This window comes from Ptiloglossa arizonensis, chromosome 4, assembly GCF_051014685.1.
Source record: "Ptiloglossa arizonensis isolate GNS036 chromosome 4, iyPtiAriz1_principal, whole genome shotgun sequence".
Lineage (NCBI taxonomy): Eukaryota > Metazoa > Arthropoda > Insecta > Hymenoptera > Colletidae > Ptiloglossa > Ptiloglossa arizonensis.
Genome location: NC_135051.1, coordinates 7,851,767 through 7,877,271, shown reverse-complemented (window position 1 = coordinate 7,877,271; position 25,505 = coordinate 7,851,767). Strand labels below are relative to the sequence as shown.

General features: G+C 33.3%; 4 protein-coding genes across 4 annotated transcripts; all 4 read right to left on the bottom strand.

Moving 5' to 3' along the window:
* Positions 1-1,672: 1,672 nt before the first annotated feature.
* On the bottom strand, positions 1,673-20,357 carry LOC143146099 (uncharacterized). The gene is made up of 18 exons (XM_076310109.1): positions 20,163-20,357; positions 14,231-14,483; positions 13,610-13,713; positions 12,935-13,270; positions 12,296-12,571; positions 12,022-12,066; positions 9,285-9,312; positions 8,874-8,977; positions 8,166-8,495; positions 7,008-7,283; positions 6,722-6,775; positions 6,209-6,271; positions 5,945-6,112; positions 4,961-5,213; positions 4,512-4,615; positions 3,803-4,141; positions 2,053-2,328; positions 1,673-1,804 (listed from the first exon to the last, which is right to left on the bottom strand). The coding sequence occupies exons 1-18, from the start codon at positions 20,355-20,357 to the stop codon at positions 1,736-1,738; spliced, it is 3,273 nt and encodes a 1,090-aa protein (XP_076166224.1). The 3' UTR covers positions 1,673-1,735.
* Positions 9,599-10,441, bottom strand: LOC143145977 (uncharacterized). Its single transcript, XM_076309872.1, has 2 exons — positions 10,232-10,441; positions 9,599-9,892 (listed from the first exon to the last, which is right to left on the bottom strand). Exons 1-2 carry the CDS (start codon positions 10,418-10,420, stop codon positions 9,623-9,625), a joined length of 459 nt encoding a protein of 152 aa, XP_076165987.1. The 5' UTR covers positions 10,421-10,441; the 3' UTR covers positions 9,599-9,622.
* LOC143145456 (odorant receptor 13a-like) lies at positions 17,075-19,238 on the bottom strand. Its single transcript, XM_076308849.1, has 5 exons — positions 19,025-19,238; positions 18,599-18,702; positions 18,197-18,535; positions 17,658-17,933; positions 17,075-17,143 (listed from the first exon to the last, which is right to left on the bottom strand). Exons 1-5 carry the CDS (start codon positions 19,236-19,238, stop codon positions 17,075-17,077), a joined length of 1,002 nt encoding a protein of 333 aa, XP_076164964.1.
* Positions 20,358-21,696: 1,339 nt separating the features above from the next.
* Positions 21,697-25,391, bottom strand: LOC143145793 (odorant receptor 13a-like). Its single transcript, XM_076309517.1, has 6 exons — positions 25,264-25,391; positions 24,191-24,443; positions 23,899-24,002; positions 23,403-23,744; positions 22,331-22,606; positions 21,697-22,033 (listed from the first exon to the last, which is right to left on the bottom strand). The coding sequence occupies exons 1-6, from the start codon at positions 25,321-25,323 to the stop codon at positions 21,971-21,973; spliced, it is 1,098 nt and encodes a 365-aa protein (XP_076165632.1). The 5' UTR covers positions 25,324-25,391; the 3' UTR covers positions 21,697-21,970.
* Between the last annotated feature and the right edge of the window lie 114 nt (positions 25,392-25,505).

Below are 25,505 nucleotides of genomic sequence, written 5' to 3'. Positions count from 1 at the left end.
AGTATACATGTAACAACAATTTAATTAATAACAGTAAAAATTGAATATATTTATACGTGTTACCAGTTAATCTTCCTACTTCGAAGATTTTACGAATAAGTTACCGTTAAAGTCGTTCGATGTGATCGTGGAATGTTATTGCGTCATGGCGTCACTGCTACGACGCATGCGCTACAGTTTCAATTAGTGATCTGCTACAGACAGATTAATAAATTTAAAAACACTTATCTAAATAAATATAGTCGTATCATAATTATGTAATTATACAAAGTAATTATTATAAATTACATTAAAATTGTAATTTATTCCAGTGGAACGAATCATATACGTATCAATTGGTACGATAAAGAATGGGAAACAAGTGCGAAAATGAACGAAATTTCTTTATTATATCATTTTAATTTATAATCAATAGTATTTCAGTATTAAATAAGGAACTGGTAGAAAGTAAATGAGAGTAATAATAATGATTGAAAACGATTATATATATATATATATTAACATCTAAAATATACGTACCTCAATGTTCGCAGATTTATCGATATGTGTCACCCCTTCGATGTCCACGGGAAGAAAGAGGATCTTGTCTACTCAGTCGTCGAGTCTCCATCTACATAGTGGATGTGGTAGATCCAATCACCCAATCAAATACGTAGTTCACATTAGTGTTACACTCGGGGGGTAAGATAACTCAATTTGAAAGTTTATAAAATGAAAACACAAAGATATCAAGCAACGTTTAAATTTACATTGACACATTGCCAGCTTACGTTTCTGAGGAAATCTATTCTGTAAGATAAACGTTGCGAGCAATACTTTTTCGCATTACGCGATTCAAAGAGACTCGCAAACCCCGTTACCATTTCTGTGTCGCGTGCAACGTTACCGATTCGACTGAAACAAACTACCAGCACCACTAGTTGTACGAATTAAAATCAAATATGACAGTGACGTAGCAAAGCTCTTGAGATAACGAAATACCGACACGTAAAATATTAATTCCTTTCTTAGCAACTTATAGTTTACCATCAGAGTTGAACCATTGGAAAAAATTATCGCATCACTAGAATACTGAAGGAAATAGTCAAATTTTAAATTTCTACAACATCGATAATATCCATTCAAATTTGATACAAGTGGATACGAATGAAAGTTTAAAACATCTACTTTTAGTTTCCAAGGGTTAAAATCATCCTTTTTGCAGAAGATGGACAAGTTTAAAACGGTATAAAGATTTAAAAAAAATTTCTCCATATTTGAAAGCCGATGTGATTTAGAAGCGACACTGTTCAAAACTTTTAAATATAACATTATAAAGTGTGAAAATTTCTTTTCAAGCGAAATCGTATTACGAAAGAATACTTCTTGGGGATTCTTTTACGTTACCAATATACGCCCTACTTATGCATGATTAACTACTAATTAGCCTGTAGAAATTAACATTGATTTAGATTGAACTGAAACATGATTATTGACATATTTTTTAAATAAGTAAAATTTTAAAACATTTAAAGTAACAATCGTTCATTTGGTACATTAATTTAACATTTGTTCAATTTTTACAATTTATACGACACGCGTAGGCAACATACTGTGACACCGGTTCTGTTGATTAGTAAATTGCAATTGGAACATGATAATACAGAAACTAACTGTACTCGATTTATTATACATTTCATATGTACAATGTATTGTTTTATAATGAGTGTCTAATGTACTACTAGAATTTAATATATTATGTTTCCGTCTTGTCCGCCGAGTTCTGTTTTAGTAGCGTGAAGTATGACATCGCGGTACTCAGGATCTGATAAAAAGAGAAAATACAATTTTATTTTGTGCGATCAGTTTCAAACGGTGTCGATTACAATTTTATCCAGCTGACAAACAACGAAAAAGAAAAACGAATAACGTTTAATTTGTGAACGACGAAAAATCTTCGTTCGAATAGACGCTTATTCGGACAGATATTTTTATTTGAACATTATTGTGTATAATAATTTACAAATTGAGATTTCCTGATCATTTTATCGATAAAAGGATACTACTAATTACGTTGGTGTAAGTTTCCAGCGACACAGGGAAGAATCCATTGGCAGTCAGACAACAAGGTCGCCTCGATCTCATGACAACAAGTTGCATGTCCTTACGTAACATTTTCCCATATTCGTCCATCGGTAAATCTAACCATATCCCCGAATACACAGATGCGGCCAAATTGGTGCTTTCGCGTGTCAAGCAATCGCAACTGTACGTGAACATGAACAGCTGGCACATGCTCGATGTCAAGAGGTTTATAAAGGTGATGCGCCTCGTAGATGATAAATCTGCCTGGGTAGTTTATCGAGGATCAGTAAATTGTATAATAATCGGAAAATGGTCCAGTTCTATATCAGAAAGACAACGATTGGAAAATGTTCCAGTTCCATACAAGAAAGACAATCACACATATCGCAAAGATTGGAAAATGTTCCAGTTCCATACAAGAAAGACAATCACACATATCACAAAGATTGGAAAATGTTCTAGTTCCATATAAGAAAGACAAAGATTGGAAAATGTTCCAGTTCCGTACAAGAAAGACAATCACACATATCACAAAGATTGGAAAATGTTCCAATTCTATATAAGAAAGACAATTATACATATCACAAAGATTGGAAAATGTTCTAGTTCCATATAAGAAAGACAAAGATTGGAAAATGTTCCAGTTCCATACAAGAAAGACAATCACACATATCGCAAAGATTGGAAAATGTTCCAGTTCCATACAAGAAAGACAATCACACATATCACAAAGATTGGAAAATGTTCTAGTTCCATATAAGAAAGACAAAGATTGGAAAATGTTCCAGTTCCGTACAAGAAAGACAATCACACATATCACAAAGATTGGAAAATGTTCCAATTCTATATAAGAAAGACAATTATACATATCACAAAGATTGGAAAATGTTCTAGTTCCATATAAGAAAGACAAAGATTGGAAAATGTTCCAGTTCCATATCAGAAAGACAAAGATTGGAAAATGTTCCAATTCTATATAAGAAAGACAATTACACATATCACAAAAATTGGAAAATGTTCCAGTTCCGTACAAGAAAGACAATCACACATATCACAAAGATTGGAAAATGTTCCAATTCTATATAAGAAAGACAATTATACATATCACAAAGATTGGAAAATGTTCTAGTTCCATATAAGAAAGACAAAGATTGGAAAATGTTCTAGTTCCATATCAGAAAGACAAAGATTGGAAAATGTTCCAATTCTATATAAGAAAGACAATTACACATATCACAAAAATTGGAAAATGTTCCAGTTCCGTACAAGAAAGACAATCACACATATCACAAGGGATAGATGGAAGATTGGAAAATGTTCCAATTCTATATAAGAAAGACAATTACACATATCACAAAGATTGGAAAATGTTCTAGTTCCATATAAGAAAGACAAAGATTGGAAAATGTTCCAGTTCCATATCAGAAAGACAAAGATAGGAAAATGTTCCAATTCTATATAAGAAAGACAATTACACATATCACAAAAATTGGAGAATGTTCCAGTTCCGTACAAGAAAGACAATCACACATATCACAAGGGATAGATGGAAGATTGGAAAATGTTCCAATTCTATATAAGAAAGACAATTACACATATCACAAAGATTGGAAAATGTTCCAGTTCCATACAAGAAAGACAAAGAACTTTCACTTTTCTACATACAAAATAATCTGATAATGATCATTTCTTCGATATATAGTATGTTATAATACTCAAGTTTGCCACGTATACTAACCAATACTACCTGATATCCAACGAAACAAATTAACAAACTGAAGGTCAACACCTGCGCAAGCACGATGGTCCTGAATACTATTTCAAGCTCGTCGCAATATCCAATGAGCGCCTGATGTTGTCTAATGCAATCCTTAAATATAGCGTAACATTTCTCAGTACTGTAAGCTGAACTCTTACTCGAATTTTTATCGTGTTCCCCGTCGTTGAATCGCAACTTTTCGATATTTTCCAATCTGTTTTGCAGTATGCGAAACTGACCGGCCACGTGCAGATTCATGACGCACAAAATGTTGTCGGAGCAAATGTAACACACACCAACGTGTGTCAGAGACAACGCCTGTGTGAATAAAACTTCAAAAATTTAACATTATTCCGTCCTTCTCTTTAGTAACACAACTTACTGAGAACGACGCCTAACACGAAAATTAAAAAAAATTATTATTACGACGTTTTGACAAATAAAACACTGTATCTCTTCTACTCCCTGAATTTACTTGCAAGGGATAAAATCGATCCTTGAAGATCAAAGGTTTTAGAGCTCCTTCGGCTAAAACTAAATTAAATAATTTATAGAAGGAACAACGAACTGTACGAAGAAAACGAAAATTCTTTAAACAATGTGGAGAGAATTATTCGACAAATCATACATTTATTCCCGATGGATGTATTTTTGGATATGTTGATTTTATTCAGAAAATTCGTAATACCTGCATGACGAATGTTATTTCAAAGTATGGTGTGATGGATAATGGTAGGTCAATCCACATATTGAAGGGGAGTATTCTGTCCGATTCGTTTTTGCCAATATTCACTGGAAAAACGGAAAATTTGTATTATAATTATATCAGGAAGATCGAAATGAAAAATGAATTGGAAATTATTAAATATTTTAATTCCAAACAATTTTAAGATCTGATGTTATACTCTACAGTGTTGATTGCATTCCAAGAATTATCTTTCCGGCACAAGGGTCGTGTATTTTGCAAATATGTATTAATTCAAAATTAAAACTGTGAAGGATATGGTATTAAAGAAGTGACTCCAAAAATCGTGTTAATAGTCGTTAATATTTGATTTTATTTTCGAAAAGGATTGAATGTCTACAATAGAATTAGTAATTATAGAATATTTCACTTCAATGGGTCGATCGACTTACCCAGAACAGGTCTTATTAAGTAACAGATGTTCGAAGCTTCGGTAAAAAATGTGAAGAAACAAATGAAGTAAGTACAGATACGTGTCCAGCTGTCGAAGATCGTTTGCTCGTGTGTAACATAGTTCGATTGCCAGAAATTCGTTTGCATGTAAGCGATTAGGTAAAGAAATTTCGTTTTGTGCACGAACAGAATGAATATCTTGAACAATGCAATGTTCAAGCACAAAATATTGCACGCGATGTACGTGCAGGCCTGCAATTGAAAAAATATATTTTAAAATTGAACACCGTAACCAGAGTTATTCATTCAAAATTTATTCCTACGATATTACTCGCAATATCCAATAATAAACATTGTGTTTTATTTTCACAAAAAAAAAGAACGAAATGGAGAAATTGCTCCAAAATGGAGAATGTATAATTGAATAAAATGTTTCTACACTCTGAAAATTCATTTTCACCAAAAAAAAAAAAACGAAATGACTTTCCGAACAACCCAATACATTCTCATCACGAAGTGTCACACAAAAAACAACCTTTCCTAGATCTATCCTTCGCGATCTATCCTTATCATTTAAACCAGAATCGTCGTGCACTTACACCGAAGTCGTCCCAAGAGAAATATAAATCTCTGGTTTGAATCCACACGGAGAAAAGGATCGCGAAAATTGTGTAAGATAATGCAAAGTTTCTCAAACGTTGCTCGAAAGGATTGTTCGCCGACCAGATACCGACGCACTTCATGAAGAAGGACGACAAAACGATGGAGATGTCCTTACTGTGCGCTAGATTCATGTTGAGTTTCGATTAACCGGACGTTACGAGTGTGGAAGCTCCGTTATCGATTGTGAAAGTGCATCGAAAGTAACCGATTCTATTTGATCCGGTAACATTCGCTATTCATCGTTCGTGCAGCTTATATTTATCGTTAAGTGCCGCGCGCGCGCTGTCATTACAAAGAAAAAGTATTATCGTTGTACGTACGTTGTTACTCGTCGGCGTGGAAGTAGTATCAAGTAGCAGCAAGTAGACACGGTTCAGGAGACACTTCGTGAAAAGATTCAAGTAGAGAAGTATCACCTCGCGAAGAAGCGAGAGTAAGTTTGATAAGTAAACAAATTTTTTCTTTTCACGAAGAACAGTGCACCGGATCTTGAAATTGACAATTTGTTCGTCGAGAACGTTCTGTTATGAGAGTTGTAGTTTTTGGAAATATTTTTGAATTGTAAGTTCATGTGTGAACCTTACTGTTGTAAGTTCAAGTAGGTGACGAATAATGTTACATAGTCGTGTCATAAGTCTTCGTGCTGCCTTTTTTTTCAAATGAGTATTAATCGTACCAAGATCGATATTAATGTGTCGAAATTTGTAAATACCTCGATTGTCAAGATCGTTCTTTAGACACGTGTGTCACGGTGAACGAAAATTGATGTGTAATCTGTAAATTAAAATTATGTAATCGTTTAATTACGAAGAAGTGCAACGATTCGAGGGTACAAAGAGAAACTGGAAAGGTACCTGAATATTTACGTACGCACGGGAACGACTGCATAAAATTTGTTTAGGTAGATATAAAAAATAGTTTCTTGTATATTCCGAGGAACAAGGATAAAGTACTCGAAACAACGAAACTGCGTCTCTTTCTATATTATTCTTAACACGCGTGTATAAAATACAAACATCGAATTATATATTCTACGAAAAATAATGCACTTTTTCGAATACGTATATTACAAAAAACACAGAATAAATTCATTGTGCAGTGTCTGTGCGTTGCCTTAATAGCGTAAAGTACGATACTGCTGTACTCAACACCTGCGAGAAAACGAATCATTGTTACATCGTCAAGTTTCGAATATAAAAATTATATTGATTTACATTACAAATTTCATCGTACACGTATACTGCTACAGTAGTGCGTCGATCAATCGAATTCATCTGAATGGAAAAGTCTACCTTTGAGCACGAAAGTTTACCACGAACAACGAATTATGCAAATCTAGTAATAAATTTGCAAAATACTGTACAAACAACGAACGTTGATTACCTTAGTATACGTTTCCAGTGACACGATAAAGAATCCACGACCTGTTAGATGACAAGGTACCCTGGATCTCATCAGAACAAGTATCAAGTCCTTTCGCAGCATTCTTCCATCCTCGTTCATTGACAAGTGAGGCCACAGAGCTGCATACATGGCCGGTGCAACGTTCACACTGTCGCGTATTAAACAATCGCAACTGTAGGTAAACATCAACAGCTGCGAGTTGCAGCCGATTATACGACAGAGAAAGAGAAAGCGTTTTGCTGTTGGTGTTTCTGGCTGAAGGAACAAAGTTCTGTCAATGTAAATTATGTATATTCGGTAATTTTCAGTTTCAAATGACACAATTGGTTCAATGATTCAGACTTTTTTTTAATTACGTATTACTCGTCATTTTTGAGAAGCTTCCAATTAGGAATTCAAACATTACTCGATTCAAACCTTTTTTTAATTATATATTACTTGTCATCTTTGTGAACAGACTTTTTTTTAATTATGTGTTACTTGTCATTTTTGAGAAGCTTCCAATTAGGAATTCGAACATTACTCGATTCAGACTTTCTTTTAATTATGTATTACTCGTGTATTTACTTGTATTACTTGTGTAATAAGTAATTATGTTACTTAGCTTCCAATTAGGAATTCAAATATTACTCGATTCAGACTTTTTTTTAATTATGTATTACTCGTCATTTTTCAGAAGCTTCCAATTAGGAATAGCAAATCAGCAGTACAATGGGAAATAAAAATGAAGATCGTGTTTGGATTTATTTCCATCTGGAGATAATTTTCAATCCACTTATACTACTCTCGTAAGAACACAGCGAGAAATATTGGGTTGTTCGAAAAATGTAGAATATATAATTGAATAAAATGTTTGTACACTCTAAAAAAAATCGTGTTTCATTTTCACCAAAAAAAAAAAAAAAAAACAAAATGACTTTCCGAACAACCCAATAGAATTAAGTTTAGCTCTCATTATAGAATGGAAATTGTCATTTGAAAGAGGGAATTGTCGTTGTAAACAAGTGGAGGATTTAATTAAAAGAAATGTCGAGTAATATAAATTTGCGGGAGATTCTTGAAAAATACAATATTTATATTCATACATCATCGTTTGTAATGTGTATTATATGCTCGAAATTTGTGCTATGTACTAACCATAATTAGTTGATATCCGTCAAGGCAAATTATTAAGCTAAATAGTAACACTTGTCCCAACGAGAAGAGACTGTATACTTTTGCAAGCATTTTACAATACGTAATAAGTGCTTGATGCTGTCGAACGTTGGTTTTAAATACAGTGTAATATTTCTCTTCGGATGAAAACTTATTTCCACTTTCATCGTGTTTTTTCTTATCGTCCTTAATTATCATATTTTCCAATCTGTACTGCAGTATACGAAATTGACCAGCTACATGGATATTCGTGATGCATAAAACATTGTCGAAACAAAAGTAGCATAGCCCGATTTGGTACAATAGAAGCACCTGACACAATACGAAGTGCATGATTCAATTGTTTTCGTAATATTACATAAAGAGAAATGTTGAAATTTAATACAAAATTATAAATATGACTCCTTACGTATTTACCTTACGAATTATTTTCGAGTGTAAATGAACGAAAATTTTTAGTTATTTTGGCAACAATTGTGATACACGGAAAAGTTATACGAAATAATGAAAAAAATAACATTTATTGCGATATAGTAGTACTTTGCTCGGTACATAGTAACATAATCGGTGTTTTGCTACTCTGTATTTTTACAGTACCCAAATGTTTAATATAGATCATTTTAATACGGTGACTGAAGGTTTGAACCTTTATTAAAAAAATCTTACGAAGTGCACAAATAATGACATTACCTGTACCAAATACGTTATCTCGAAGTACGGTGACGTGGTAAATGGCAGGTCAATTTGTATGTTAAACAGCAACATCCTGTCTGATTCATTTCTACCAATGTTTACTAGAACAAGGATGCGAATAATTTATTTCTTCGTGCGATAACTGTTCTATTCAGACCACATTTCATAAATGTGTAGACATATATTGTGTACACTAGATCTGAGAGCTGGAAAGATGATTTGTTGCTAAATTTCGAGTAATTTTGTCACAGTCACAGGTCTTGGAAGACTAACATAAACGTCTGACTCGATTAAATTATTTGTCATTAAAATTCGCAATTCCTCCAAGAGATCAACTTTTCAGCTCCACTCAGTGAACAAGGTTATTGTTCACATTCAAGGTTATTGCATATCATATGTATTAGTTACCACGTTTTTTACCATTGCTCTCTAAATGCTATTTCGTACATTCTTTTAGATTTGTACAGCATTGTACAAGGCTTTGATTAAGAATAAAGCAAAATGCTATTTTGTACATTCTTTTAGATTTGTACAGTATTATACAAAGCTTTGATTAAGAATAAAGCAAAATGCTATTTTGTACATTCTTTTAGATTTGTACAGCATTATACAAAGCTGTGCACACGAAAGAATTTCAAAGTTCTGTGAAATTTACGTGTACCAATATCATATTTACAGGACATTGTAAAAGTGGATAATATGTCTATAAATTCTGAGGTAAAGTCACTTTTACCTACACGTCTGTATCAATTAATCGACTTACCAAAAATGGGATTCACAACGTACAAAAGTAACGTAGCTACAACAAAACAAGTAAAGCTATAAGTGAAGAGTGCAGAGGTACGATTGCACGTGTCCAAGACAGTTTTCTCGTAGAGGTCGTATTTGCCATTAAGAAATTTCCGTCGCAAGTACTGAATTAAACAAAGGAAATCGCTTTTGTGGCCAAGTAAACAAAGCAACTTAAACACGGACATGTAGGCGCTTAAACAGCTGCAGAGGTTGTACAGAGTGATCTATAAAAAAAACGTGTAATATGTATTCGATCGGTTGAAATTATCTCTTAAGAGATCATTTTTCTAAACTTCGTATTCGTATTAATCGAAAAGTTATTTTTGCCATCGATATCGTGACTGCAAAGGTACAATATTATTTTAATAAACGAGCATCATTTGATCCAGACATCTTAGAAAACAATTTCTACTTATTAACGAATTTAATTCGATTGATATAATTCTTTGGCGGATGAATAATTCCCTAAGATTCCATCTTCTTTCTAACAAAGTATTAACTGATCTGTTTATCGATGACTTTCAATGAGATCTTACGAACTTAATTGAATAAATTATACTTACGGCAAAATCGTCTCTGTTGTAATAAGCATCTATCGTGATGATCCAGCAATGAAAAATCATCGCGAAGATTAAAAAAACTCTAGCGATATATTTGTGTCGTTCCTCGTTCCTATTAGCTGACACCGAAATTCCGGTTAACTTTAAACAAAACATTGTTAAATTGATGGTACCCCCGTCGCTGTGCGCCATGATCGTTGTTAAATTCTTTTAATCGTGTCCGCGGATATTGTATGAGCCCTGGAAACTTTCAATCGATTCTACAATCTATCTGAAAAAATTGTATTTATTCTTATCGCTGTATATGTCAACGTGATTACTGTTCTTCGTTCAAGGGACAATGTAGAGGATTGATATGTTACGTATGACTCTAATAATAGTACTACGAGACCCTCTGTGAACCTCAATTGTAAGTAACAGGTGTCTCGTATTGCAAATTAGAAATAACAGTTGATGTATAGAGAACTCGAGTCAAGAATTTTCTCCAAAATTTATCCTCACTTGGAGCGACGCGTACTTGGAGTTTGTGTTTAAAAATAAAAGTGATTTGCACGATGTATATCGTAAATAATTCACTAGTGTAACAAGTTGTTAATTCATATCCCATGGATCATCGTCGAAGTCATCCCTGGGTTATCCCCAGTCAATGAAAGTAGTATTTTCACACATCCATCGCAAAGTAACAAACATTTCTCGTTTAAATTAACACAAAAAAGATTTCTCTCGTAGTAAGAATTAACACGATATTCCACAATGTGTAATAATATTCCGATGTTCTCTGACACAGTTACGAATGCACCGGATCTAACACGTATTATAAAGAAAGACCATACGACGATAGAAAAATTTCTACTATGGGCAAAACTCACGTTGAGTGTCATTTAAGTATGTAAGTTTCTATGGCAATTCGAAGGATCAATTATTGAACACGCATTAAAAGAAATGAATTCGATCCGGTCTTTAATCTAGAAATGTGCACTATTCATCGTTCGTATACTTTACATTACGTGTAAGGATACTTATGCTCTGTTATTTAGAAGAGAATTATTCCACGGTAGTGAATCGATAAGGTATTAATGGTATAATTCTGGTAGCGACGATCGAGTACTTCCTGTTTGAATAGTACGATGATATCCTTTTGTTACTTATGTTAACATATACTGTGCAGCAACTGTTCGGGCCCATCGGTAATTTATTCGACGAATATCAAAAATATAAATGTTTCGACCATACGTTTGTAAAGTAACTTTAACACCGGAGTGTCGTTTCATATTGAATTTTTATGCATTGGAAGAATGTGCAGCGATATGAGCTCGGTTTAAAATGTTCTTCGCATCCGTATAATTTATTTCGACGTTCGTAGAGTGTTGAAAACAAATTTTTCGTTTTGGCACACTGAACGAAGAAACGAGGAGAAATTCACGTAAAAGTAATGAAAAATATAAGTATGTATAAATAATTATATAGATTAAAGAAATTAGATTTTGATCTAGCAATTAATCTAGTAAAGTATAAGAATACAATTACACCAGAATATACCATTGGAATATACCATGTACCAATTATATCTGGTATAATTATTAATATAATTGTACCAGAATTATACCATTAACACCTTATCGATAGTGGTACTTTTGAGTTTTCAATCAAGTGTCTTAATAAAAGGAAGCACGAATACAATGCACAGTTTCCTTCGTTCCTCGATATTTAATGGAAAGTTTTCACAAAAAGCGACGTACTTTTTCAACATGTAACGAAACATAATTGGAACAAATTCACTAAATAGTCATTGCCTGTTGCCTTAGCAGAGTGAAGTATGATACTGCAGTACTCAGTACCTGTAAAGAAACAAATCAATGTTACGATACTAATTTTCAGTAGAGGAACATTAAAAAAATAATATTAGTTTGTAGTCCAATTTTGATCACACACAAGTATTATTATAATAGAACGTCGATTGACTAAAACCATGGTCCTGGTGAGGCATACTTTGAACCAAATGAATACACTATCAACAGCAAATTACACGAAGCAATGAATCTAGTAAGAAATTTGAAAGAAGTTTACCTTGGTGTAAGTTTCCAGTGATACGATAAAGAATCCACAGCCTGTCAAGCAACAAGGTACTCTGGATCTCATCAGTACAAATACCAAGTCCTTTCGTAACATTCGTCCGTCTTCATTCATTGGCAGGTAGGGCCACAGAGCTGCATACATGGCCGGTGCAACGTTCGTACTGTCTTGTATCAAAGAATCGCAACTGTAGGTGAACATCAGCAGCTGTGAGGTGACACCGATGAAGTGGAAAATGAAAATGAAACGTCTGGTGCTCCCTACATCCGCCTACAAGACACGAGGTTCAATCAATGTGAGTTATTCGTGTACAGTAACATTCACCTTTCAGCGATAAAATTAACACTAACACTTTACTTAAAAGCTAGACAGGTAGCGAATATTTATCTGTAGCTGAGACCTAAATCGAGCAATCTTTAATCACACTTTACCCGAGAGATTTCCAAAAACTTTCAATTCATTTTGTTCGAATTTTCGTAAAGTTAATATTGAAGTGACATTATTGGATTTTTATGCATTAGACATGAATGGTATTTGCACGAGAGTAATGAAAAGAAATAATTTTTTTTCTTTCCATGACCAATTACGATACCGTGTGCTTTTTATATTTTTGTAATGGTTTTAAATACTAACCATAATTATCTGGTATCCGTCAAGGCACATTAACAAGCTAAACAATACCACTTGCACCAGTGCAAAGTAACTGAATACTTCTTCGAGCTTGTCGCAATACGCAATGAGTGCCTGATGCTGTCGAATGTTGGTTCTAAACATGGTGTAATAGTTCTCTTCGCATTTCGATGGACTCTTGTTCCAACTTTGATTGTTTTTATCCTCGTTAACCACTTTTATCATATTTTCCAGTCGATAGTGTAATATTCGAAACTGAGCAGCTACGTGCAGATTCACGATACACAGAAAGTTATCGAAACAAAAGTAGCACACTCCAATTTGGTACAAGAACAAAGTCTGCGCTAATTAAAAAAAAACGAAACAAAACAAGAAATTTAATTCAAATCGAGGGAATTACTTATCAGGTATAACTTTCGAGGATAATCGAGAAAAGAAAGAGAACTAACTGACTTAAATTTTCACACAGTGTCACGATAATTGAGCTGCATAAAAAAGATGAGACAAGAAATGTAAAACTGCATTCGTTATAATATAATAAGATTTTGAATGAAATATTCATTCATGCGTTATCGTTATTTGTTATTAAATAACGTTTAGTACAGATCACTTTAACGTAACGTCACACAGATTTAACTTCTATTAAAGAATCTTACGAAATATAAATAATAGTATTACCTCTAAGAGAAACGTTATCTCAAAGTACGGTGTTGTGGACAATGGTAGATCCAGTCTTATGATAAATGGAAGTAACCTATCTGATTCGTTCCTTCCAATGTTTGCTGCAATGAGGATAATAATTTATTTTCTCTCGCGATAGAAGTTCTACACAGGACACATTTCATAAGTACACAGATGCATAGAAGGTACATCGATTGTCTATCAGTGTACTTAAAAAACAAAGCGCACGAAAAAATTGTAGAGTCCCATTTAACCCATTCTGAAGTTCCATGCAATGTTCTATTTATAAGGTATTCGGAAAATAAATGATCAGAAACCAATTAAATCCATTTACAATGTTAACGGATCAATTATATAATAATTACATCGATTTCATTGTAAGTGTAACAATTTGAACACTCTGTACATATAAAAATACCACAACGTTGATTATTAGAAAATTCAAAAATATTTCAAAATTGTATTAAATTTTCCATTTGATCGTCGCAAGCGTACTGTTTGGAATATTTGCCTCAAAATTTTTAATATTTCTGAGAACTGAGAAGGGTTGAAACGTGTCTAAAAATTTTGCAATTTAATCGCTTCTGATGTCCTGGTGGTATCATTTGATCGACTTACCCACGATGGGAGATATGATGTAAGAAATTATTGTCGCGTGAGTAAAACAAGTAAAGATGCAAATGAAGAATGCAGAGGTATGTTTACATGTGTCCATGATCGTTTGCTCGTAGAAATCGTAATGCGAGCGCAAAAATTTCCGTCGCAGATATACAACTAAATGAAGAAAATCCTTTCTGTGTATGAGCAAAATAAATATCTTGACTATAGACATGGTCGAAGTTAAAATGTTGCACGTATTATATAGTATGGCCTATAAACATAAAAATATAATACACGGATTCAGTAATTGGAAATTATTACTTAAAAAAAACATTCTGCGGTATTCTTGCGAAATTTTATACCATTAATATAATAATTCACCATAGCACATGCAAGAATATTTAGAACTTTCGTAGAATCATTTTCAAATAATAATTGCGAGTCTCAAAAAAAAAAATGACATTAATATTTCATCTTTAATGCAAAATGCATAACGTAATATATTGCAATTATTGTCAGTAATAACATTAGTTATTTCCCATGAAGCGTGTGCTGATAATACTCGAATAATTAATTTTCGAACAAGTAAAACGGTTAATACGATACTTTGCACAATTCCCTGAAAGTTCAAGTAGAATACTGTCTCGTTGAAATAAATTTTCATAAATATTTCAACAATAATTCTTTATCATTCAATAACAGTGCAATGAACCCAAAAATTTATTTTGCTAAATAATCATTGATAATAATCACGATAAATAATATCATTTATCTGGAGAAATAGTTTTCGTTTCTGGTCAATTTCAATTTGTTTTCCTATTCTGATTCTCAATCTTGGCAAATTTTTCAAAACCACGATTCATGCATGCGGATAACAAAAGTATTTTATGCACCTCGGTAAATAAATTTTTATTATACTCACTCCGAAATCTCCTTCGAGGTAGAAGAAGTCCAGTACCACGGTCGAACCCAAAAGAATCATCCCACTGATATTGTAAACCAAGGTGATGTTTCTGTATCGTTGCTCGATGCAATCAGCCGCCATCCACAGCCCAGTCAATTTTATAAAGATGAACGTCATCGTGGTAAAACTATCGTCACTGAACCCCAAGATCATTTCGAATTTCGACCAATTCTACGCTAGATTTGGATATTCATACACTGGACACCTCATCGATTTTCACAACGTGTCTTTCATCCATTTCTACTTATTTTTATTGTTATATATATATATATATATATATATATATATATATATATATATATATATATATATATATATATATATATATATATATATATATATACACACACACACACACATACACACACACACACACACATATATATACACACGTAATTGTAATTGCTACCCCTCGTCCAGTGGAGCAATATACATGATCGATGTTTTATGCATTATCCTGGAAACAGTATTGCACGACCCTCTGCAAACCTGAACGATTACTATCATATCTGTGAGACGTTTCAAGTGAGACGTTCGAGCTGCCAACTATAGAACCCTAATTAAAAATCTAATAATGGAAATATTATTTATCTCAATGGAACGAGTTTTACTGTGTTTCGAATAACTTGTGGATAGGGTGGTCACGATTCTTTTGTGTCGATGAAGGTAAATTCCTTGCACACCGCAAAAATTGTTTATCAATACGGTAAGGATGGTAAACGTGACAGAATTTACGTAGTTGAATATTTCAAAGACGTTCAACGCAGTCACTTGCATTCTATTGGTGCAACGACGACAGAGATGCATTCACTGTACGCGTTCCGATTGGAATGTTGAACGCAGACTGCAAATTCGAGAAATTATCGAAATATATTAAAAAAAATCAATTCCACCTAATCTTTGATCTAACGATACTCTCTGTTCCTCGTTCGTGTACTTTGCGTCATATTATTAGGAAGACAAGTATTATACTGTACTCGACCACCGCAATTGCTACTCTTGAACGCAAGAGAGACGTACAGAGTCGACGAGTTATGCATAATTCATGTAATAATGCATAGGAGACCTCTTAGAAGACTGTACGGTGGTTAACTGTCGGAGATCGTTTCGTAAAAAAAGGAAATTTAACATTAACAAAGGTATTGATGTTTCATACACCCGGATAGAAAGAAACAATCGGGTCTCCGAGAAACAAGAAAAATTTGTTGTTGTAGCGGTTAATGATGAATTGCTGATGCAATATGAAGTGACAGCTACATGAAATTTACGTTTAGTGTATCTAATTAGGTGAGTGAAAAAGTTCTGTTCAAAATTTTTGCCCTCTACCTGTACAATTCGATTCAAAGTGTACAATTGATTATCAAGTACAACTTCTTTTTACTTTATAATAATATTAGTAAAAAAACAAACTCTACGTGTATTATTATTAAGTGTGTTTATTTCACATGTCATTTTACGTGTACATATATTATAATATAAAGAATAATTCTGCATAATGGCGAGTTAGAGACTTTTGAACCTGACCTCAATGTTTGTATTTATCATTTGCACAAAACATCAAGAGACAACTATAAAAAAGACAATCGTGTAATTAAGTGTATATTAAACCAATCAAAAATTATCATATTGCTTATTATAATTACATAACATATAAAATATTCAAATATTATACAGTTAGTGTGTCGACTACCTTTGTTGCACTTTAGCTTATATTATACAAAGTGACACACTCGAATGTTGCATTCTCGTTTCAAATGATTATGTTCATACTACAAGTGCATATGCGTACGTCTTTGCATATGCGTATTAAAAGTGAAAAGCTTCATTTATTGTATATTCAATATATACAATGCACTGTTTTTCGATGCATATATAGTGCGTTATTAAATTTGAACACATTATGTACTAATTACGTTCGCTGAATTCTGTTTCAATAACGTGAAGTACGACATCGCTGTACTCAGAATCTGTAACATGGAAAGAGTTTATTTTATGCTATTGTTATTCAACGTTGACACGTACAGTAATAAGTAAAGTATAACGCTTCATTGATGGAAAATTTCGAAAGAAAATTTATTCGAATCAAGATCCCGAATTAAAGAAGAAAACCAAAATTGACTGTAACATGGAAAGAGTTTATTTTGTTTTATTGTTATTGAACGTTGATACGTGCAGTGATAAGTAAAAATAACGCTTTATTGATGGAAAATTTCGAAAGAAAATTTATTCGAATCAAGATTTCGAATTGAGCGAGAAAACCAAAATTGATTCGTTGCATAAATGATACTTTCTCATACTTTAAAATATTTAAAAATAGTGTATTCGAATTCGATTAATTTCGATAATATTCGACACTTTGAGGACAACAATTGTACGATAAAATTTAACGAAATAATTTACCCACAATTCCAATATAATTTTCAAAATATTGAGATCCGTTAATAAATTATCATGAGTAAACGAAAGAAGATTGATAATTACACTAGTGTAAGTTTCCAGTGATACAGGGAAGAATCCATTAGCAGTTAGGCAACAAGGTCGGTTCGTTCTCATGATAACAATTTGCATATCTTTGCGCAGCATTTTTCCAAATTTGTTCATTGGTAAATCCAGCCATGGTACTGCGTACACTGCTCGAGCCACATTGGTACTTTCTCGTATCAAGCAGTCGCAACTGTACGTGAACATGTACAGCTGACACATACTTGACGTTAAGAGGTTCACAAAAGTGACACGTCTAGTAGAAGATAAATCTGCCTGTGTGATTGTTCGAGAATAAATAAACTGTGTAACGATCGAAAAATGTACAAGCTCCACATAAGAAAGACAAAGAACTCGTTATCCACGAGATAATTTAAAAATGATCGTTTCTCTAATTAACGAAATAATTTACCCACAATTCCGATACAATTTTCAAAATATTGAGACCCGTTAATAAATTATCATGAGTAAACGAAAGAAGATTGTTTCTCTAATCTCTATTATATTTTATAATACTAGATGTTGCCACGTATACTGACCAATACTACCTGATATCCAACGAAACAAATTAACACGCTGAAGATCAACACCTGCGCAAGCACAATTATCCCAAACACTTCCTCAAGCTTGTCACAGTATCTAATGAGTGCTTGATGCTGTTGAATGCAATTCCTATACGAGGTGTAACACTTTCTGGCAGAGTACAACAAACATGCATTCGAATTTTCATCGTATTTTCCATTTTTAGCGTTCAACGTTCGCAAGCTTTCAAACCTGCATTGCAGTATACGAAACTGACCAGCCACGTGAAGATTCATAATGCACAAGAAGTTATCGGTGCATATGTAACAAATACCGACATGGTACAGGGACAAGACCTACGTAAATATGTGTAAATTTAAAAATTTAATCGTTTTTTTTATTCAGTATATTCCCAATACCTGCAGGATAAACGTTACTTCAAAATAAGGTGTGATGGATAAAGGTAGATTTAACCACATATTGAATGGGAGTATCCTGTCTGATTCGTTTCTTCCAATATTTGCTAAGATTAAAAAAGCAGAATATTAATCAGATTGGGAGCTTTGAATATTATTATAAATTGTATGAAATATTTTAATATATTTTAATCGTTCAATATTCACTACTACGAAACATCAATGTCAAAGATTTGTATGCATTTATGTATTTACAATTCTAGTATGACTTCAGTGAACAATACTGAAAGAGTGTAAAAATAAGAAAATGACCGTGAAATTGATTTTCGCTTTTCACGAGATTGTTGCTCGCATTTCTGGGTCAAATTTATTTTCACTAGATATTTTATCTTATTGCAATATATCAATTTTACGAGACGATCGACTCACCCAGAACGGGTCTTATCACGTAACAGAGAATCGAAGCCTCGGTAAAAAAAGTGAAAAAACAAATGAAGTATGTACAGACTCGCGTCCAGCTGACAAAAACCGTTTGCTCGTACGTATTGTAGTTTGACTGCCAGAAATTCGTTTGCATGTACTCCACTAGATCGAGAAATTTCGTTTTGTGCAGAAATAGGATAAATATCTTGAACAGGGCCATATTTAAGCACAAAATGTTGCACGCGATGTACGTGCAGGTCTGGAATTAAAATGTACACGTGAAAATGAGAAACTTAAACCGTAAGCGAAGAAATGTAAGGAGAAAACACGAGAAGTATCACAAAACAGCTTTTTGATATTCGAAGATAGAATAGCATAAGTTCTCACAAAAAGAAATAAATTCAAAGATTTTAGTCCATTGATAAAGAAACAATATACGATAAGTTTAACCGTATTATTCGTAAAATAAAATTTAGTGAAATAAAATAGTACACTTTGATTAGACACCATGAAAAGGAATGATAAATAAAATAATAATTCATTTAAAAGTAATATAGATAGAATAGCATAAGTTCTCACAACAACAAAAAATAAATTCGAAGATTTTAGTTCATTGATAAAGAAACAACATTCGACAAATTTAACCGTATTATTCGTAAAATAAAATAGTATACTTTGATTAAACACCGTAAAAAGGCACAATAAATAAAATAATAATTAATTTGAAAGTAATATTTCGCTCTAAAACTTGAACACTGTACAGATCATATATGGATATTTGAAACATTGCAATTATTGCGATTTGACAGATTCGAGAAACAAAATACCCCGTGAAACGAAAAACCATGAAAAATGAACATTCCTCGTTTTTCCCCTTACTTTTCAAACATTACAAACATTATTCGTTCAATCACAACATTTACAACATTGTTTCGACATTACAAACAATATATATATATATATATATATATTTCAATATACATATTTCAACAGTATAATATTTCAAACATTAACAATATATATTAACATTATATATTACAAGGTTGATTTGCACATCAAACTCTGCTTTCACCTCTCAATCGCACAAAACGAATCTATCGTGATCTGTCTCGGATTCAAGGAAACTTACAATAGTTACACTTACCCCAAAGTCTCCCCAAGAGTAATAAAAATCTCTCGTTTGAACCCAAACGGAGAATATGATCGTGAAAACGGTATAAATCAACGTGGCGTTCCTTAAGCGTTGCTCGAATTCATTTCTGGCCGACCAAATGCCGACGCACTTCATAAAGAAGGACGATATAGCGATAGAGATATCGTTCATGTACGGTGAACTCATGTCGAATTCGGAATAAACGGGTCCACTGATTTAAAGTTTGCACGGAGAGAGCCCGCACAGTGCATCGAAACATATTGCAACTCGCCGATTCGATCTGGTTTTTGATCTAGGAACGTTCCCTATTCATCGTACGCGCACTATATTTTTCGTTACCACTGTGCGTGCGTCTCCGTTTCAAGGAAAAAGTCTTGCGGTGCACACGACGCGGTGCTACTTCGCCACGCGGAAGTTATCTATAGAATCGATGAATTATGCAACATTCGGGGAGCACTATTAGGAGATTGTCCACGAGACCGAGTGGCAACAATATTAGTCGAATTTTGTTTCGCGAGAAGGAGCGTGCAGCTCCGAGAAGGATCTCACGAGGTATTACAGAATGCAATAAAGAATGCACTTGTGGAGATAAACGTTTGGTGAAACGTTGCGATTGGGAACGTTGGATCATTGGTAGCGATGAACGTTTGGTGAAACGTTGTGATTGGGAACGTGGGATCGTTGGTAGTGGAATCGTGACATCCTGAAGTATGGAGTGACATTCTCAAGTACAGTATCTTGTTTCGAGGAAAACACTTCTGGGTGATTTGATATTGCATTACAGGGAAGAAATTATAGATTGCAACAATTTGTAATAGTAAACGTTTGGTGAAACGTTGTGATGGTGAACGTAGGATCATTGGCAGCGGAACCGTGACATCCTGAAGTATGTACGATATACTTAGTATGAGTATAAGTATCTTATTTAGAGTACGATGTCTTGTTTCGAGGAAAACATTTCTGGGTGATTGAGTATTGAATTACAGGGAAGAGTTACAGAATGCAATAATTTGTAACAGTAAACGTTTGGTGAAACGTTGTGATGGTGAACGTAGGATCATTGGCAGCAGAGCCGTGACATCCTGAAGTATGTACAATATACTTAATATAAGTGTAAGTATCTTATTTAGAGTACAATATCTTGTTTCGAGGAAAATAGTTCTGTGTGATTGGGTATCGAATACATCTGCTCAAATTGTTCTTAATTTTCACGAAAGTGGTGCTTGGTTTTTACATTGAAATTTATATTGTATATTTATTAATTTGTAATTCAACGTGATTGGAAGAGAAGGGCTAACGATAGAATTGCTCGAATAGAATTGGTAAAAAACTTGAAATGTTTCTTGCGAAATTACTTTATTCTCCTCACCGTAGAATTTATTATACAAACACGCGTGTCCATAAAGTAGCATTAGTTCGTGTACGTGAAACCAGGCTGACACGTCGAAGAAAACATTATTAAATACATTCGCGAATAACGTGAACTGGATATGTCTCCAAATTGTTATGAAAGTTTTCAGATTTTGAAACCACTTGAAAATGTTTTACATATTCGTATAAATATATAAACGATCGTACAATAATTTTTTGAACGTCATCTTTTTTGAACAATCGAACACTTCAGTTATAGTTTTCCACATTTACCGAAGAACGAATAGTAGAATTTTTGAAACAGTGGAACTATTATTCTTTTTCAACTATTTTTACTCGCGTATGTAAGAAACTGTAACGGATCCGTACATCAATCGAACAACAATGCTGCAATGCTCGAAACATGAAACAACGCAGTCTGAACAAATTCAGTGTGTGGTCGTGGAGCCTTGTCTTAACAACGTGAAGTAAGAAAATGCTGTACTGAGGACCTATAATAAATGAAATAATATTTATTTAAGATTTTCAAGCCACTTGAAAATGTTTTAGATATTCGTGTAAATATAGAAACGATCGTACAATAATTTTTTACGAACACTCGAGATATAGTTTTCCACATATACCGAAGAACGAATAAATTTGTGACATTGATTTCAAATCGTCGTGACTTCGTCTCTTTGGGAATTAAAAGCATACACGAAGTGGCACAACGAAAAATCGCGGATGGAAATACGAAAAATAGTTTATCTATTAATTGGTCAACGATCAACGTCAGTTTTCTCGATCACCTTAGTGTACGTTTCCAGGGATACATTGAAGAAACCATAGCCTGTCAGGCAACAAGGTGATCTGGATCTCGCTATCACAAGTACCAACTCTTTTCGCAGCATGGCTCCATCTTTGTTCATTGACATGTCAATCCACGGAGATGCGTACACTGACATGGCTACGCTGGTGCTTTCTTGAATCAAACAATCGCAACTGTACGTAAACATGAACAGCTGGGCTATACAGGCGATTATGTGAAACATGAAAATAAAGCGTCTCGAGGGGGCTTCGTCTGCCTGTAAAACAATTTACAACAAGTGAAAGTTAAGTATACATTAATAGGATTGATTTATAGAAATTTATAGCACGATACTTGGTACTCCTTGATAATTTAACGCAGAAATTTAAGATATTGTAATTTATATTTGAACTGCTTGTATTTTTCTGACGTATGAAATAACACAAAGCAAGGTAAACAAATAACAGAATAATCTATCAATTTTACAAATTTGCATTCTCATTCATTAACATGTGTGTGTATGTATATATATATATATTAACAATTAAATTATATCTATGTTTAGAAATATTTATGTATCTATATTTAAAAATATTTATATATCTATATTTAAAAATATAGATATAATTAGATGTACCCATCATAATAATAAAATATAATTTATTGGGTTAAACCACTGAATGCACAATTATTTTATTATATATACATAATTAAATAATTATAAAACCAATGTCATTGTCACGGTAAACATACTTAATAAATATTGTAACTGTATTCGGTAATTTTTACTCACAAGTGACAAATTTATTCCACGTTCAAATAACGGAATCACTTACACCACTATTTATTGGATTGTTCGGAAAGTCGTATAGTTTTCAAAAATGGATAATATATAATTTAATGAAACGTTTAAACGCTCTGAAAAAAATCGTGTTTCACTTTCACCAAAAAAAAAAAACGAAACGACTTTCCGAACAATCTCATACGTTCATTCAGTTTTCGATACGTGAGTGTAAGGAAGTTTTCGAAAGGAAAATTTGACTTTTATTGGTCCAATAAGTGTACATACTAACCACAAGAATTAGGTATCCGTCGAGGCAAATTAACAAACTGAACAGTAACACTTGGCCCAGAGCAAAGAAATTGAACACCACTTCGAGCTTGTCGCAAAATGCAATGAGGTTCTGGTGTTCTCGAACGTAGCCTTTGAATGTCTCGTAATATTTATTTTCATTGCGCCAGCGCGATGAATGAACATTTAAATTTCCACTACGCTCTTCCATGTCGATCGTGCTCTTCATATTTTCGAATCTGTACTGTAATATACGAAATTGACCAGCTACGTGCAGATTCATCATGCATAAAATATTATCGAAGCAAAAGTAGCATATACCGGTTTGGTATAAGAAAAAAATCTGAAATATAATGTCCAGAATTCAGTCACTTAATAATAATTGCACTCTAGAAATTTGTAAAGTAACATTGTTAATTCATAGCGAAGCTCTTGAACTGAATCTAATAGATAACATAAATATTTAATATCTTGCCCAAAAAATCTTCTATCAATACCTGTAGGATAAAAATGATCTCAAAGTAAGGTGTCATTGTCAACGGCAGGTCCAGTCTTACATTGAAAGGATGCAGTCTGTCTGATTCGTTTTTTCCAATATTTACTATATTCGGAACGAAAGTAAATTTAATATTTGATAATCTCTCTACACTCGCGTGGAACTAAGCGGTAAATTAAATACACAAATATAGTTCTCAGTAATCCGATTTAGGCTTTTCTCTAAATTTAGAAAATGGTTAGAAAAAATTGTTACGCTTCGAGTATCCTACGAACTTCGTTTAATCGACTTACCTATGATCGGGCTTATAACGTAACTGATCAGTGTCGCGTTAGAGAGAGAGGTGAAAGTACAAATGTAAAATGTTGAGGTGCCTTTGCATTCGTTTAAAATTATTTTCTCGTAGTCGTCGTATTTCCCGTGCAAAAATTTCCGTCGCAGATACAGAACTAAACTAAGGAAATCCTTTCTGTGCACAAGCAAGCAAAACAACTTGAATACCGACATGGACGAACTCAAAACGTTGCACAGATTATACAGAGTAATCTATGGACAGAAAAATTGAATATTCGTTCAGTGATCTGAAATTGTTACTTCGCTCGTCGTTACAGAAATTCCAAACAAACGAGCTTGCGTTTGTACTTATTTTTATCAGAAAAACATCACCGATCCGTTGGCAATATTTCCACGAAGATACATACATACATAAATATATGTACAATATGTATCTATTTACAATTCATTGTATTTTTGGTTCTCTGATTGGTAAACAGTTATCATTTAAGAACGAATTAGATTCATTTCTGTTATTTTTGAATTACTAGTCATTTTCTGAAATTCTATAAAATAGTACCACATTCTATTAGAGCTAAATTTTCCAGCAATGGATATGTATCTATTTACAACCCATTGTATTTTTGGTTCTCTGATTGGTAAATAGTTTTCATTTACGAACGAATTAGATTCATTTCTATTATTTTTAAATTACGAGTAATTTTCTGAAATTTTATAAAATAGTACCACATTCTATTAGAGCTAAATTTTCCAGCAATGGATATGTATTTATTTATAACCCATTGTATTTTTCGTCCTCTTGCTGGTAAATAGTTTTCATTTACGAAGAAACTGGATTCGTTTCTATTATTTTTGAATTACGAATTACATTTCTATAATTTTCTGAGATTCTATAAAATAGTACAAACCACATTCCATTTACGAACGAACTGGATTCATTTCAATCGTATTATTCTTTAATTACGAGTTTAAATCTAATTATACAACGTGCTGAAAATGTTGCCACACCAAACCACCAAATGTATCTTCGATAAGAAGAGTTATCCTCGAACTTTTGAATTCCTCTACTTACGCCAAAGTCTGCTCTGCAGTAATAAGTGTCTGCCGTCACGATCCAAATATGACAAAACATACCAACGATCGAACAAACAATGGTAATAAATCTGCATCGTTCCTCGAAGCTATTAGCCGCCACCCAAAGACCGGATAACTTTAAAAAAAAGAACGTTAAAGCAATGGACACCTCGTGGCGACGTGCCATGATCACGTTTATTTTTCGCCTAACCGTACTCTCTCTCGATTCGAATATTGAAC